We start from the raw sequence: 16,552 nt of genomic DNA on the forward strand, positions 1-16,552 counted from the left end.
TTAATTTATTAGTTTATTTTAAAAATTAGTTTTACTTTTTGTCATTTTAATCTTTTAGCTTTGATAGGTGCATTTAACAAGCATTTTGTAAAAAAAAAAAAAAAAAAATCTTATTCAGACATAATGACGATTACATTGTTGATAACATAAATTAACATAAATAATTGAGTTTAATTATTATGTTTCATGTGTTTTCATATTGATTAATTGATCTGAAATATACAACACATCATCATTAATTGATCTGACATGTACAACACATCACTCGGCAAAAGCGGACATGGCCTCACAAAACAAGAATCGAACCCAAGTTCCCCGCCTAAATAGAACATTCCTTTACCACTGAAATACACCATACACATGTAATTAATTTACAAAGATTGATTTATATAGTCTAGGTCTGCCCCTGTCACTCGATGCATGCATATAAAAATTCTACATCAACAGAGTATACTATCTAAATTCAATAAAAAAAAATTACATGAAATTTAAACAAAATTGTGTATTGATATTCTTCAATTGAATTTCTCAAAATCAATTAAGAGAAGTAATGTATAAAGAAAAGAGGAAGAATGGGATGCAACAAAGTGGTGAAAGCTCATACTGTTTTAGCACTATTATGAAGTTGGACTAAGGAAGCATAAAATCCATCCTTAATGTTAACAAGTGTTTCATGCCTTCCTTTTTCCACTATAACACCATTCTTGACAACAGCAATAACATCTGCATTTTTAATTGTAGATAAACGATGTGCCACAACCACAGTGGTCCTATTTACCATCACTTTGTCTAATGCATCTTGAACAACTCTCTCTGATTCTGCATCTAATGCACTTGTTGCTTCATCAAGTAACAAAATCTTAGGACTTTTGATTATTGCACGTGCAATGGCTACCCTTTGTTTCTGCCCACCTGATAGTTGAGTTCCCCTCTCTCCCACTATTGTATCATAACCCTGTAACAAGACAGAAAACAAGTAAGAACTATATAATATTGGATTAAAAACCCAATTCTGAATAGAGATAAGGTCTGAAATGATTTTGTCACCCATCATTCTTATAAGTCGATTTTTTATGTTTGGTAGAGTTTTTATTTAATTATTGTTTACCTGATGTAAGCCACTAATGAACCTGTGAGCATTAGCCAATTCAGCTGCAGCAATGATTTCTGCCTCAGTTGCATTGCCACCTTTTCCATAGGCAATATTCGCACGGATAGTGTCATTGAATAAGACTGGTTCTTGGCTTACAAGACCCATCTGCTGCCTTAACCACTTTAACTGTAATTGACGAATTTCTATCCCATCAAGTGTGATTTCACCTGAATCAGGATCATAAAATCTTTGCAACAAAGCAATCACCGTTGATTTCCCACTTCCACTTTCACCAACAAGTGCCACTGTCTGTAACAAACAATTTTTATTAGATATAAAGTTAGTTATATTAGTTAGTCTTAGATATAAAGTTAGTTATACAACTGATATAACTAACTTTATATCGAATAATTTTGATAATGTAGCCATTAGTTATTTTAAGTGTAACCGTTAGTTGTGTACTACATAGCGCTTTATCAAATAAAACATGGGAAGTAAAGGAGCCCTTTACCTTGCCAGAATGGATAGTCAAGTTGAGGTCTTGGAAAATCTGAATATCAGGCCTAGATGGATACTTAAAGCTGACGTGACGAAACTCAATTTTGCCCGTAAGACTGTCTAAAGTGGTACCAGATTCATCACTTGGATCTATTTTTGATTTCTTATCAATAATTCCAAATATGGAAGCAGCAGCTGTCTTTGCTTTACTAGAGTCAGGAGCAAAGGAACTTGACTGGGAAATACCAACAGTTGCCATAGTTAACGCAAAGAAAACCTGCAAAACATGGAAATAATATACATTTTTAAGAGGGTTGATTTGATAATATATTGAAATATTCTTGCATCTTATCCCTGCAAAATTTTATCATAATAAATGTTAGTACCCGAAAAACATCTGAAAATTTTGTATGCCCGGATTCCACAAGTCTAGCTCCAGCGTAGAAACTTGTTGCGTAGACACAAAACAATAAGAAAAATGAAACGCCGAATCCTGATCCACTGATTATCCCTTGCCTTATCCCTGTTTTCATGGGAACTTCACATTTCTTCCTATATAGTTCCATAACCTTATCTTCAGCACAGAAAGAAGCCACAGTTCTTATACTTCCAACTGCATCATTTGCAACTTGACTAGCCTCCTCATACATCATCTGCATCAACTCAATTGTTAGGATTAGTACGAGTTTGTAGTTACAAGTGAATTAATATTAGTTGCAAGTTAGTTAATAATTGTTAGTATAGTTTGGCTTGTTACGGATTGAATAATTCATGTTAGACTAGTTTACTTACTATGCAAGTCAAGCGGTTAGGTAGTAAGCGAACACAGGAGAGTGAAATCCTGAAATATCAATTCCCATTTTTCAGTCTGTGTTAATTCCTTTTTTCCATTATTGATTACACCATCTTCACCAAAAGTTTTAAGTGAACACAAGAAAGCAAAATCATGTGTTCTAACAAGGCTTACTATATAAAGTGTATCCTACATTCATTATAATTAACTTCCCTCATTCCATCAATTTCAGATAATCAAATTTTCTCTGAATTCATTTTTATTTTTATATCTCTGACGGGATCTAATGCTTCTCAACATCAATTATTCAATTCCCATTAGTACATTGACAATTTGTCTCAATAATCTAAAAAATGCAGTTACTAACTACTAATATATATCCCTTCAAATATATATATATATTAGGCAATGTAATAAAACTAACTCACCTTTGCATCTGCGCTGAAACCCTTCATGGATTTCATTTGAACATATCCATTTAATCCAATGAGAGGAATCAAGACAAGGATAATCAACGCAAGCTTCCAGCTCGCAACGAAAGCAATAATCAAACCAGCCAATGCAGCTGCCAAATTCATAACCAACAGTCCTAGCGCATCACCAACAATTGTACGCACTGAAGCAGCATCTGCCGAGAGCCTTGCACCTACTGCGCCGCTCGAGTTTTGAGGCTCATCGAACCAACCAACCTCCATGCTCACCACCTTCTCAAAACATAGTAGTCTGACACGTTGGATTAACTTGTACCCAGCCACAGAGAAAAAGTAAGATTGTGCAGTAACCACTAGCAATGATGCAAAACCAAGGAGCATAAACATTACTGCCCAAAACTTGGAGTCCTTTTTCATCTCATCAAACGGTTCATAAAATGTTTTGATCATACTAGAAATCAGAATGCCGAATATTGGAAATATAACACCGTTTCCTATGGCAGCAAAACATCCAAAAAGCAGAACTGGAATCTCTGGCTTGTTGAGGGTAGCAAGGCGGCTTAGCGGAACTTCTTGTCCTTTTTCTTTGGTTGGTAAATTCTCAAGTTCAGGATCAATGATATTAACTCCTGTTGGTAAAATGGACGAAACAGAAAATGAATGGCGACTACTATTCCCTCTAGATGATCCCCTACTAATAGATCTTTGAAGCGACTTCCTTTGACTCGGTCTAAATGATTCTGCAGAAAGTTCTCTCTTTCCGTGATGGTCTGTATTTTCTTCTGATTCCTTGTTTACTTCTTGTAATCGTACGAGTTGAGAATAAGCTCCTTCAGGATCCTTGAGTAATTCTGTGTGTGTTCCTGATCAATGTACAAATAAAAGAATAAATATAAACAAGATCATGCCAATTTTAATTCTACTCTCTACGTATGAATTGAATTCTACTCAATCAATGAAAAAAAGCCATGTTTTGTGTGCTACCTTTCATAAGCATTTTCCCTCTATGGATTACAGCAATCATGTCGGCATTCCTCACGGTGGTCAAGCGATGTGCAACAACAACCGTGGTTCTGTTGACCATGATCTTATCTAGAGTCTCTTGTACTACCCTTTCAGATTCTGCATCAAGTGCACTTGTAGCTTCATCTAGAAGTAAAATTCTTGGATTCTTAAGTATTGCTCTTGCAATGGCAATGCGCTGCTTCTGCCCACCAGAAAGCTGAGTTCCATGGTCACCAACCATTGTGTCCAACCCCTGTACTCAAGCTCAAGGTTAGGAATCCATAAATATCAAATAGCATTGACTTTCAAATTGAAGTACTATACTACTCTTATATAGTTAAGAGTTAGTTAGATTAGTTATCCTGATTATCTTCTTCATTTTAATGTGCATTCAAATATATAAATAGACTCTCTTGTGTTCATTATCGATAAATCTGGACAAGTTATCAATAAATAAGATACTTCAGTAACATGGTATCAAAGCCTGGTTAGAATCTAGAACCTGTGGCAGTTTATCAATGAATTTGGCAGCGTTTGCAAGTTCAGATGCAGATCTTATCTCTTCAATCGTTGCTCCATCTTTACCATATGAAATGTTATCCTTAATGCTGGATGCAAACAACACTGGCTCCTGGCTAACAAGACCAATTTTCCCTCTGATCCACCTGAGCTGAAATTCTTTCATGTTAATTCCATCGATAAGAACTTCACCTGCCTGTGGATCATAAAATCTCTCTACCAAACTGATAACTGTCGACTTTCCACTTCCACTTTGTCCAACTAATGCTGCGGTTGTTCCACTCGGTATATGAAGAGAGAATCCATTAAATATCATCTCCTCAGGTCTTGCCGGATAACTGAAATAAACTTCTTTCAACTCTATTTCACCTTGTATATCCTCTAATATTTTTCCATTTGGATCGTAAGCATCTATTTCCGGCTTCCTCTTAATTGTCTCGAACATTTTGTAAGCCGCCGCCTGACCTGCCGCAAAAGCACTCAGACCAGATGATGCCTGGCCAAGAGACCTAAAAAAATACATATCCATATAAAGAAACAAAAATTAATGTAATTAAGGAACTTTCAAATTTACTTAGCAAGGGGGTGCATAAAAATGAAGGTACCACTTACATGGAAGCAGTTAACACGACCATAATCACATTAATCACGGTGCCTCCATTATATCCTTTTTCCATGACCATCTTTGCACCAAACCATACAGCCAAAGCATAACCAAGGAACATAACAAACATAAATGTGCCTACACCTACTCCAGATATAAAACCTTCAAAAACTCCTGATTTGTAACCATCTACAAGATATTTGCTGTAATTAGCTACTGCTTGCTTTTCACCAGTAAAGGAAGCAACCTGAAAATACACACAACACGAGGAAGGAAATTAGGCTACATGTTTATCATAGCACTGCCACACATAAGCAGCAAGAAAATAAAAAGCAACATGTATGTTTCGTTCCACTTCTGGACTGAGGCAAAATTAATTTTAGAAGTGTAGAAATGAATTTGATATGTTTGGATGTTATCAAATATAGTTGATTTTGACCCACTTTTAAACCTCAAATTTATTGTTCATCACACATTTACATGAATTTTACGTTCAATTTTTAGCCACAGTCAATTTTTGTTACTGCAGAACCAAACTCACACTTAGAAGTTATTGAAGTTTGCAAATTTACATATGGCAACATACCGTTCTTATTGACCCAATGGTCTGTTCAACAACATGCGCAGCTTTTGCATAAGCAGTTTGACCTTTAGAAGCCATCCTGCCTATGATTACAGCCATGGCAGCACCTGACACAACAAGAAGTGGAAGTGTAGACATCAAAACAACAGTAAGAAGCCACCCTTTTGTAAATGCTATCACAAAACCGCCAACAAATGTTGCTATTAGCTGCAGAAATTTCCCAACCTGTTTTTTCAAACATAAAATGAAACCTTCATTCAGAAAAATAAATTCAAAGCTATGTAGTAGACACTTCACATTAAATTTGTGTCCGGTGTCCAAACGACACTAATCTGTGATTACATTCAATTATTCTATTTTTCAAATTACTACTAGTATTGACGTACTGTGTTTGGTGTCCGCGTTGGTGGTTCATAGATTCAAAGTAACTATTTACTCCAAAATCATATTTTACATTCAACTCTAAAATTCATACCTTCTCACCCATGGCATCTTGAATAAGAACAGTATCACCAGACATTCTCCCTACAACTTCTCCTGTGTTTGTTTCTTTATCAAAGAAAGTGACATCTTGTCTTAATATTGTTTTCAAATACAATCCTCTTATTCTTGCAGCTTGTCTTTCTCCTGTGACCATCCAACAACTCACCTCTGAAAATACAAAAAACAATTTCTCACAAGTTTAGTGTCTTTTCTTCATATATCTAAAAAAATTCATCATCTTAATTAAACAATATATCATACTTACGAAGAAATGCTGCCACCCCAGATCCTACTGCCAAATATACATATTTCAAAGAAACCTGTAATTAATTTAATCATCATCATGTAACTGAATTTTTTTTCTTCTACACAAATTAAAGAAAAATCTCATTCATCCCATAACTACAGCTCAGTTGGTATAGCTACAAAGATATGCAGGGGTCTGTGTTCGAAGGTGACACACTTTAAGTACACAAGTCTAGTCACTAGACAACGACAAAAAGAAATATCATTCATTAACGAATATAATTTCATGGCATGGTTTTATGTTACCTTAGACACTTGGTCAACAACATCCTCGATGTTACTTTGGTTACTACCGAAACTATGGATCATTTCACCGAGGAACATTGTCATGAGAGGTAAACCCAAACCATTTCCAATAGCACCAATAGTACCAACAATCATTAACAGAATGTCAGTAGAATCTGCAAAAGTGAATAATTTGTGAAATGGCACTGTCTCTTGTTTTTCTGTTATGTCCTTTTCACCGTTTGTAGTAGCATTTGTACTTGTTTCTGTACGATTATTCTCTGAGGTTGCTGCTTCATCAACAACATTATTCTCAATCTCCACACCCATCTCAAATCACTGTCTTGTCTTCAACTATGTAAAAATAAAGTCAACAATGCAAAAAATCAACAACTCAGAAAAAATGAAGACAAAAAAAATTAACTCCTCAAAATATCACAAACCAAATACAAAGAATTCAAAGTTTTAAAGCCCTAATAAAGTTGGAGGACATAGTTGTCATTTTCAAAGATTGACCAAACGTTTCTTTCATTTATGAAGTGGCGATTGAGGAATCTTATTTGATTGATTGGTTGGAAAAAGAAATTGCACCAAAATGAGAACTTATTATTAATTTTTAAGGTGACATAATGAAATACTATATATAAGTAATGCAAATTAGGATTTTAATTATTAGCGTTTACCAGCATAATTGGCATTATTAGCATGAGCTATGCTAAGGTAAGGACAAACTGTCAACAATACAAAACCTTTGCAATTTTTCATTGCTATCTTTTTGAATCCGATAATTAATTTTGGATCTGTTTGTGATAGAGAATGAAAAAGGCACAATTTTTTCCCTTTTCTGTCATGGAGTGAATTAATTTACTGTTGATAACCATCATCTAGTAAATCCAAATTATAAATGGAATTGCCTTTTCTTTCAAATTTATGGTACTGTGTGTTTGACCTGTTGACATGCACCCAGAAAAATAAAATGTGGCGTTATGTGGAAGGAAAACGATAGAGACTGCGCGGGGGTGGTTTTCATTTTTTAATTTAATTTAAAAAGGCTTAAATGTGTGTTTGGTGCATGTACTTTTACTAGTTTTTGGCATTAGTCGCGACAGTTTTTTTTGTTTGGTTTAAGTCCTCGCACTATTATTTTATTTTATTTATTTTATTTTGAAATTTTGTTTTTTAGTATGCCACGTGGCGTGATATAACTGGGCCATGGGGCACTCCGTTAGTTTTGTGGTTTTTTTAACATCTTATTAACAAGGACCAGTACCAAAGTTTTTACAAAGTACGAGAGACTAATGCCAAAAACTGGTAAAAGTGCAGAGACCAAACACACATTTATGCCTTTCAAAAATGATTGTGTGGTTTTTTTATTTTTTTTAATTCAATAATTACACATGTGGCCACATAGGTGTGGATTGAGTCAAAATTGGTCTAAAGGACTACCGACTAAATTTGACATTTTTTTAATAGGGGGTCTAAATCGCAACATTTGAAAAGTTAGGGGTCCAAAGTACACTTGAGCCTAATAATTATTTATACCATGTATGAGCCCGTAAGTTGGCAAAAAGTAATGAACTTCATGTGCAGTGCTTGAGTCTTCCTCACCACTTCATGTCATGAATCTAACAAGGTTGTTCTTCGAAAATACTGGTATTTCTACAGCACCAAGCCTGCCATAAACCCAAGAAATAAGAGGGATAAAGTACCACACGCCATCTGCTTGACCCAAGTTGTGGCCTTTGTTAGTTAGAAAAAAATATCTTTGTCTTCTCATTCCCAAGCGAAGCCAAAGCTCCTTGGAATGAGGGCAATCACGTAAGTAGTGTAAATTGTCTTCCATAAGACATGAGCAACGGGTGCACCCTAGTGTAGATGCCATGTTGCAGTAGTGCCGACAAGCATTTATTAGAAGAGTGTTATGTGAATAAAGCCAGATAAAATGTCGTATCTTTGCAGGAACTTTGAGCCACCAAATCCATATCATGTCACAATTAGGATCCAACCTCTTTGTTGTTAGAGAAGCCAAAAGTAACCACTTGAACTAGTATAATTCCCTTGTTGTGTTTGTTGCCAAGTCCACTCATCATTTAGGCGAGTATCCAAATTCCAAAACCATACGAGGCATAATTTGTTAAATAGCTTGAACAATATCAAATGACGTCATCGTTGCCAAGCTTTGTAAGTTCCAGCCATCATCCTTAAACACATCATATAATTTTAGTTCTGTATCACTTATATTCACAAAGTGTACCAACTTATGTATAGGGCCTAGTTTGGTCCAGTCTATTGGAACAAAATGTGTTTAACAATAAACCTTTGAGAGTTTTGATGATAACAAGGTATTAAAAATTGTCAATTGGATAAGCTAATATTTGTTCAAGTGTACAGGACCATAGACAAAATTCTACATCTTAATTAGGTTCTGGAAGAACAAAAGAGAGCTAAGAAATCAACAAAAAGGAAGCTTAAAGCGTTTGAAGAGAAGTGCTCCTGAAGTTAAAAGTGCTCCTGAAGACAAAGTGCTCCTGAAGTGATGACGTCATCAGAAGCAAGTTCATCAGAAGTATCTCATCAGAAGCTGAAGATCACCGGAAGCTGAAGTTCATCAGGAGATGCAAAACTTAAAGCTTCAAGGGTTGTTCAATGGATTTAAACTCGTCTAAGCATTGCAGAAGACTGGAAATATAAAGCAACGGTCATTTTGAGAGGATTTGAAGGCATTGGATGCTTATCTTCAAAAAGCGTTGACAAAGTACAATTGTACGAAGTGTACAACCACTACCTCCACTACTCTGTGTTATCTCTGCTACAAGACAAGAAAAACAATTATCCCTGCAACGATGTTCCTTCACAATGGGAATGGATTTGAAATTGATCCTTCATAGGACAACTACCATACCAGGCAAAAGATCATTGGTGATTGATCAAAGCTTCAAACGACTCTTTTTGATGTGCTGGCAATTTCACAACGTCTCTTTCACACCTCTATATAAAGGAGTGAAAACTTAGAGATTGGTTGAGACTCAACAACAATTTACAAGTGCCAAAACTCTGCTGAAATTGTTCTGCATTCAAAGTTCACTTAGAATTTCTGTTTCAAAGTTCATATCTGAGAAATTCTAGAGTCTTAAGAGTCTGTATCTGATTTGTATTGTGAACACCACTGATTGTATATCAAGTGTTCAATCTCAAACATTTTTCTTTGTAATTATGTTTGATTAGAAGTCTCTTGCAGTTGTGCTTAAGCATTAGAAGTCTCTTGATTGTGTTCAGGAGCATAGGAAGTCTCTTGCATTGTGCTTGAGCATTTGAAGTCTCTTGCTAGTTGTAGCAGTGAGCAGTTGTAATCAGATATTACATTATAGTGAACTCTCCTTGGAAGTGCAAGGGGGACAGGACTACTTCCGGTTCGTGGAAGGAACCTGTATAATTGCTTTATGTCTTTCTTCTCTCTCTGTCTCTGTTTTTATCCGCTGCAAGTTAGTTCTGAACATCACTTCAGAAGCAGTGCTCTATCTGCTTCTGACCAAGTGTTTTCAGCTTAGGAGAAAACGAAGAAAAAGTAAACACAATTCAACCCCCCTTCTTGTGTTTTTCTCACCTTCACAGTCCTCATACCAAAATGAAGTTTCATCGACTCTTATACACAACTTATACCCATGAGCAAAAGAAGCAACAACTTTTCTGATCCCTTTATAGGTAATAGATGCAGTTGATTTCTTGTCCACAATCTAAATATATATTTGGTCCAAATATTTGCGAGTTAGAACTTGAACCCACAATTTCTCCTTATGATGCAACATACCCCACACAAGTTTTCCAAGAAGAGATACATTTGTGAATTGTGATCCTAGCCTCACAAATACCAAGACCCCCCCCCCCCCCCCCAAGCGTTTTGGGGTAGTAACAGTATGCCAATTAACATGGTATTAAGTCATTGATACCCCGTCACCGTTCCAAAGAAAGCTATAGTTCTTTTTTCAAACTGGTTACACTTACAAACATTAGTAGGGATATGGTGGAGTTGCATTGTATATAATGGGATAGCCGATTTCACCAAACAAGCCCTACTGACTTTATTTAACAAGTTACCCTTCCAAGATGCTAATTTCTTTTGAACTCTATCCAAGATATCATTATAGACATCTCTAGAGACTCTACCTTTCATTAATGGAAAACCAATGTAATGTCCTAGATCAGCCTCAAAACAGATATTTGAAACCTCCTTGAGATCAGGCTTTCTATCCACACGCACCATCTTCGAGCACATATAGCTTTGAAACTTTTAGACCAGAGGCATTACATAAGTCATCAAGGGTATTCATAACAACATGCACTTGTTTGACATTGGCTTCACAGAATAACATAACATTATCAACAAAAATGATATGGGAGAGAGAGAGGGGACACCCTTAGATATTTGGATCGGTTTCCAAGTACCATCGTTGACATTTTGTTGGATGCTCACTGAAAGCTTCTCCATACATAAGACAAACAAATAGGATGATAGAGGATCCCCTTGACGGAGCCCTCTAGTATAACGAACATAATTCATGATCAACGAGATTGTAGTAAGTGGAAGACCAAAGTCTATTACAGTGATCACCAAGAACTACCAAGTTACAATACCATTTGTGGGTTTTAGTAATTTTCAGATTGTATAATTCGAAAATCCCTATAAAAGCTTTCAGATTATATAATCTGAGCATGAGTATTTTTGGAAATAAATAAACTGCATGAGAAGAGAATATGACGGAAAAAGAAATAGTAAAAAGCAATAATTTGAAAGGCATGGAGCAAATTCATCCAAGAACTTGTCGGGTGGTACTTTGGCATTAAAGGGGTCAACCTTCAAACACTGATTTAGATTTTATAGGAATAAACATCAATTTAATACTTGTAATATCACTATCCTTCTATTTTAATACTTATAAAGTAAATTAAATTTGTCAATTAAGTCCATATATTTTGATATAATTTATGGATTAAACTTGAAAGAGATTGATACACTAGAAACAAAATTAATGATTTATTCGATTTTATAGTGTGTTTGGAACAATGGGGGGCACTCTGCAAGTGGGATAAACTAGGAGTTTAGGAGAAGAGCGATGCTATTTAGTAAGGACAATATTCAACACACGATAGAGAAGAATTGGTTATCACAATTATTTTTTATATAACAAAAAAATATATAATTTTAGCCTGTCACAATTATTTTTTATGTTAGCAAGTTTTTCTTTCAGCCACCAAAAGAGAGTGATGAGTGATAATGTATCGTCTATAAAAAAAATCTTGGTAGGCAATTTATTACGGAGAAGTCAACAAGCAAACAAATAAACCTTCAAAGGAACATCCTTATGTCAGACGAGGTCCGACACAATTGTAAGATGATGTGGAAAATGACTAGTTAGAAGACTATAATCGCCACAAACAGTATACCCCTCGGCCAGTTCAGAAATCCAAAGCCAATGATCCTCTGTATCAACCTGCAAAGTTACATTGTGAAGTAAATCCCTACACTCCCCAACCAACTTCTCCTCCCATGCCAACAACCTAAGTCGCAACCTCCATGACTCACCACCCTCACCCATGCCTAAAATGAACATGTCTACAACCGTCACCCACAAATTATCAGCCAAATCAAACAACCTCCAGAACCTATCACGTAAAATCATGTCCCCTAACCACATATCTGTCCAAAAGAAAGTATTTTCTCCATTACCAACCTCTCAACGTAAATTTTCATCAAACAAGCCCCCACCTCAAAACTAACGCCATCATGAATACGCACCAACACCCTCCACCAAACTGACTCATCTCTACCACCCTCTTTCAGACGTCCCCATCTACACCATATCTTGCCACCAACACTCTAAACCACAAACCTCCTTTATCCACCACCATCTGCCAACACCATTTATCCAATAGAGCAATGTTAAACTCCCTCATTCGCCTAACCCCCAAAATGTCATACTCCTCCTTTCCCAAACAAATAGATTTCCAATCAATCCAAGAAACTTTCCTATGATCCTCAGTTCCCAAAATAAAAAACAATTTAAAAGAGATTCAATAGAGGAAATGATACATGAGAGAGCCTTGAAGGAAGAAACAAACGGCGTGGACATGGAGAGATGACAAGACAAACTTAAGGAGAACAAGCCGACCACCCAAAGATAAATTCATGTTTTTCCAACCAAACAGTCTAGACTTAATTCGAATAAGCAAAGGATCCCATTCAGACACCTTAATATGATCATTATAAACACTAACCGTTTGAATATGATCATTTTGTTATATCATTGTGAAAGCTAACTTATTTCATAATAAAAATAAGTGAAATTTAACAACAAATCAAAAGTTAAATATTGCTCTAACCAGTCGGAAAATTTTCAAAAGAAAACAGTATAAAAATGGTGATTAAGCCTAACAAGTTTTAAGTTTTTCATTTTTTGACAAGAAAGTTTTAAGGTTGTTAAAATTGACAAAGGACCATACTATTTTTGTATGAAAAGGATTCTGCACAATAAATTAAAGAAAAAAAGTTCGTGATGTAGATAAAAAGGATAGAAAAGATAGAAGTGATGAAAAGAGATAGAAAGAATAAAACATGTTAGATGTGTGTAGATTTTTAGAGGGCTGTTAAAAAATCAACATTATAAATTAAAACAAACAAAGGTGAAAAGGGAAAAGCGGTGGGGACTGGTAGGAAAGGAATAAAGCATCATTCACCTTTAGATAGTGATCTATCCTTAGGTTCTATGATTTATCTTCAACACTAATCAATATACTAATAATAGTAATAAATTAAAATACACATTAATCACATAAAGTACAATTGATTCAATATTGTTCAATAAATTACAATAAATTTGGCTAAGGCTAGTGGAAGGTGCTCCTAATATTAGACCCTCCATCCAACATGCTCCTTTGCCTTTGAGGAAAAAAGAGGCAATGGAGAAACAGTTGAAGAAGTTGTTTGTGTTAACAAATGTACTTCTTTTATGTGCCTCTCTTGTGTCCACAACTCATTCTCAGACCAATGTCTCAGCTGTAGGAGACCCAGGAATGCAAAGAGATGGTCTAAGAGTAGCCTTCGAAGCTTGGAATTTTTGCAATGAAGTTGGTCAAGAAGCTCCTCACATGGGTAGCCCAAGAGCAGCTGAATGTTTTGATCTTTCACAAGGTAACTCAATTACATTCACATAGTCCCTAATATTTCATTTTAGTCCTCAAAATTTCTTCTATTTTTAGTTTTTTGTTGTTGTATGACCAGGTTCTCAACTTTAAATAAAATTTAGGAAACTGAGAAATTATTATTAATTAAAGGGTCACTAGCGATCATTTTACAACTGTCTCCGAGGTGATTTTGAACCGTTGTTGTATTGCCAGGTTCTCTGATTCACAAGGTGACAGAAAAAGATAACAAACTTGGTGTGGGAGAGTCATTACCTGGTTTGAGACCAGAAGACATAAACAATATAGATCTTTATGCTGTTCAAAAGGAACTGTATTTAGGTTCTTTATGTGAAGTTAAAGACACACCAAGGCCATGGCAATTTTGGATGATAATGTTGAAAAATGGTAACTATGACACTAGGTCTGGTTTATGTCCTCAAGATGGTAAAAAGGTACCTCCATTTAAACCAGGAAGGTTTCCTTGTTTTGGAACAGGATGCATGAACCAACCCATCTTGTGTCATCAATGGACAAAGCTGGAAGATGATGTAATGAGAGGAGGATTTAATGGTACTTATGATTTGGGTTCTAGTTGTAGAGATAGTGGACTTGATGATAATAACAATCTTTCATTTTATGAGGTTGTTTGGGAGAAGAAAGTTAGTGTTGGGAGCTGGTTGTTTAAGCATAAGTTAAAGACTTCAAAGAAATATCCTTGGTTGATGCTTTACTTGAGAGCTGATACAGTTAGTGGATTCTCTGGTGGTTACCATTATGACACAAGGGGAATGCTTAAAGCTGTAAGTTCAGAATATTTCATTCAGAATCCAATGTTTCAAATTTTCCAATTCTGTTTTTTTTTTTTTTAAATGAGAAATGTTAGTAAAGTTAGTAGATTGATTATCAAACATTTTTTCTCCTTGTTCTGTTCAATTTTAATTTCCATTAATGTATTTTGTTTGGACTAAACAAAATTTTTGGTTCCTAAATGTGTGATGTGTTGTCACTTTAATTTCTAAATGTATCGAAATCACCGAAACATTTTTGAAGTGTCTTTTGTTAGTAATATTATAAACTAAATTGACTAAATGAAAAACACATTCGAGGACCAAACTAACTAACAATAGACACATTATGTTTTTTTGAGAACCAAAGTGACTAACAAAAGACACATTATGTTTTTTTGTAATTTTGGTACATTCAAATACTATTGTGACAACGGCTCATACATTTAAAGACTAAAATGATTGTTTATTCATTTGGTTTGATTGCACAACACTAACCATTTTAGTTTAAATTTCAGCCTCTTGAGTCACCAAATTTTAAGGTGAGATTAACCTTAGATGTCAAGAAAGGAGGAGGATCCAAGAGCCAATTTTACCTTCTAGACATGGGAAGTTGTTGGAAGAACAATGGTGCACCTTGTGATGGAGATGTACTAACTGATGTCACTAGATACAGTGAAATGATCATCAATCCTGAAACTCCAGCTTGGTGTAGCCCTACAGGTTTAGGAAATTGTCCACCATTTCATATCACACCAGATGACAAAAAAATATTCAGAAATGACACTGCCAATTTCCCTTATTCAGCATATCACTATTACTGTGCTCCAGGCAATGCTCAACATTTAGAGCAACCTGTTAGTACTTGTGATCCTTATAGTAATCCTCAAGCACAAGAGATAGTTCAGTTATTGCCTCATCCTATTTGGGGTGAGTATGGTTATCCCATTAAAAAAGGTGATGGTTGGGTTGGTGATGCAAGGACTTGGGAACTTGATGTTGGTGGCCTAGCAAGTAGACTTTACTTCTATCAGGTCAATAATTCAATTACCACTCTACTTTTGGAAACTTATGAGTCATTACATTACATCACATGATCATTCAATTACCACTTTACTAATGGAAACTTATGAGTCATCACATTACATCACATGCTCATTCATTTGTGTCTCTAACAAATTTGTATTTTATGTTATGGCGAAATTTATGTGACACGGTGATTTTGTTGAAGTTTAACATGTAGTTTTTGTTACTATGGTTCTGTCGAATTCGCTGTCAATCTAAACATACATTTTATTGTGCAGGATCCGGGAACTTCTCCTGCGAAAAGAATATGGACATCTATTGATACTGGCACAGAGATATTTGTTAGCGACAAAGATGAGGTGGCAGAGTGGACTATAAGTGACTTTGATGTTATTCTAACACAACCAAAAAATAGTTTGATGACTAATGTTTGTTAGGTGGAAAGAAAGAAAATAGGATTGACATTAAAGAGTAAACTAAACTTTTGGGATTAGATGGTCCCCAAAGTTCACGTTTCTAAATGCTCATTGTCAAAAAAGAACTCCTCCTAATTATCACAATCGGATCATAGGATCCTTACCTGAGGAATAAAGTATGGTAAATGATGAGAATCAAGTATAATTGTTTCAATTAGATTTATTTAATTCTAGCATTATTGATATTTGTTTCTCATGTGATGAATTTGTGTGGTTATGAGCATATTCCGGTCAAGCGGATATATATTTCAGACCATGCTAGCAATCTATTTTATAAAAAATTTATGCGACATGTATTTTAAAACAGATGAAGTATGACTTAAACGCAAGGTAAAACACCTTATTGAGTCGAGACTCGAGAGGTACTTCCTTCCACAAAGCATTATCGAGTACCTTAAACGCAAGGCTTGAAGCTTGGCCTATCCCTTTGTGGTCTTTTTTTATCACGGGACCATTTATGTTTTTAGACTTTTAGTAAAAGGCACGTATCGTTTGTTCGGACCATATATCAGGACATTGGTGTACAATTTTTGAGTGGCAACTGGC

The 16,552-nt window shown here is 35.4% G+C and overlaps 2 protein-coding genes across 2 annotated transcripts; one reads left to right on the top strand and one right to left on the bottom strand.

The window, feature by feature from the left end:
- Nucleotides 1-320: 320 nt before the first annotated feature.
- Nucleotides 321-7,144, bottom strand: LOC146957460 (ABC transporter B family member 21-like). The gene is made up of 12 exons (XM_085736664.1): nt 6,562-7,144; nt 6,275-6,329; nt 6,002-6,177; nt 5,530-5,751; nt 4,952-5,190; nt 4,323-4,848; nt 3,800-4,073; nt 2,813-3,678; nt 1,978-2,244; nt 1,605-1,868; nt 1,109-1,402; nt 321-955 (listed from the first exon to the last, which is right to left on the bottom strand). The coding sequence occupies exons 1-12, from the start codon at nt 6,868-6,870 to the stop codon at nt 599-601; spliced, it is 3,849 nt and encodes a 1,282-aa protein (XP_085592790.1). The 5' UTR covers nt 6,871-7,144; the 3' UTR covers nt 321-598.
- A 6,285-nt stretch (nt 7,145-13,429) lies between these two features.
- LOC146957461 (calcium/calcium/calmodulin-dependent Serine/Threonine-kinase) lies at nt 13,430-16,145 on the top strand. Its single transcript, XM_085736669.1, has 4 exons — nt 13,430-13,726; nt 13,933-14,519; nt 15,023-15,538; nt 15,809-16,145. The coding sequence occupies exons 1-4, from the start codon at nt 13,495-13,497 to the stop codon at nt 15,965-15,967; spliced, it is 1,494 nt and encodes a 497-aa protein (XP_085592795.1). The 5' UTR covers nt 13,430-13,494; the 3' UTR covers nt 15,968-16,145.
- Nucleotides 16,146-16,552: the final 407 nt, after the last annotated feature.

The sequence above is a fragment of the Medicago sativa genome, chromosome 1 (assembly GCF_051527215.1).
Source record: "Medicago sativa cultivar Bolivia chromosome 1, Bolivia_mono, whole genome shotgun sequence".
In the NCBI taxonomy this organism is placed as follows: Eukaryota; Viridiplantae; Streptophyta; class Magnoliopsida; order Fabales; family Fabaceae; genus Medicago; species Medicago sativa.

What these genes read in the sequence shown, in the direction of transcription:
- LOC146957460 (XM_085736664.1), bottom strand. Translation starts at nt 6,870, where the DNA reads ATGGGTGTGGAGATTGAGAATAATGTTGTTGATGAAGCAGCAACCTCA. An exon ending in TGGGGTGGCAGCATTTCTTC is followed by an intron (nt 6,178 to 6,274) that starts GTAAGTATGATA and finishes TTGTATTTTCAG; the next exon opens with AGGTGAGTTGTTGGATGGTC. An exon ending in AAGATGCCATGGGTGAGAAG is followed by an intron (nt 5,752 to 6,001) that starts GTATGAATTTTA and finishes TTGAAAAAACAG; the next exon opens with GTTGGGAAATTTCTGCAGCT.
- LOC146957461 (XM_085736669.1), top strand. Translation starts at nt 13,495, where the DNA reads ATGGAGAAACAGTTGAAGAAGTTGTTTGTGTTAACAAATGTACTTCTT. An exon ending in ATGTTTTGATCTTTCACAAG is followed by an intron (nt 13,727 to 13,932) that starts GTAACTCAATTA and finishes TTGTATTGCCAG; the next exon opens with GTTCTCTGATTCACAAGGTG. An exon ending in CAAGGGGAATGCTTAAAGCT is followed by an intron (nt 14,520 to 15,022) that starts GTAAGTTCAGAA and finishes TTTAAATTTCAG; the next exon opens with CCTCTTGAGTCACCAAATTT.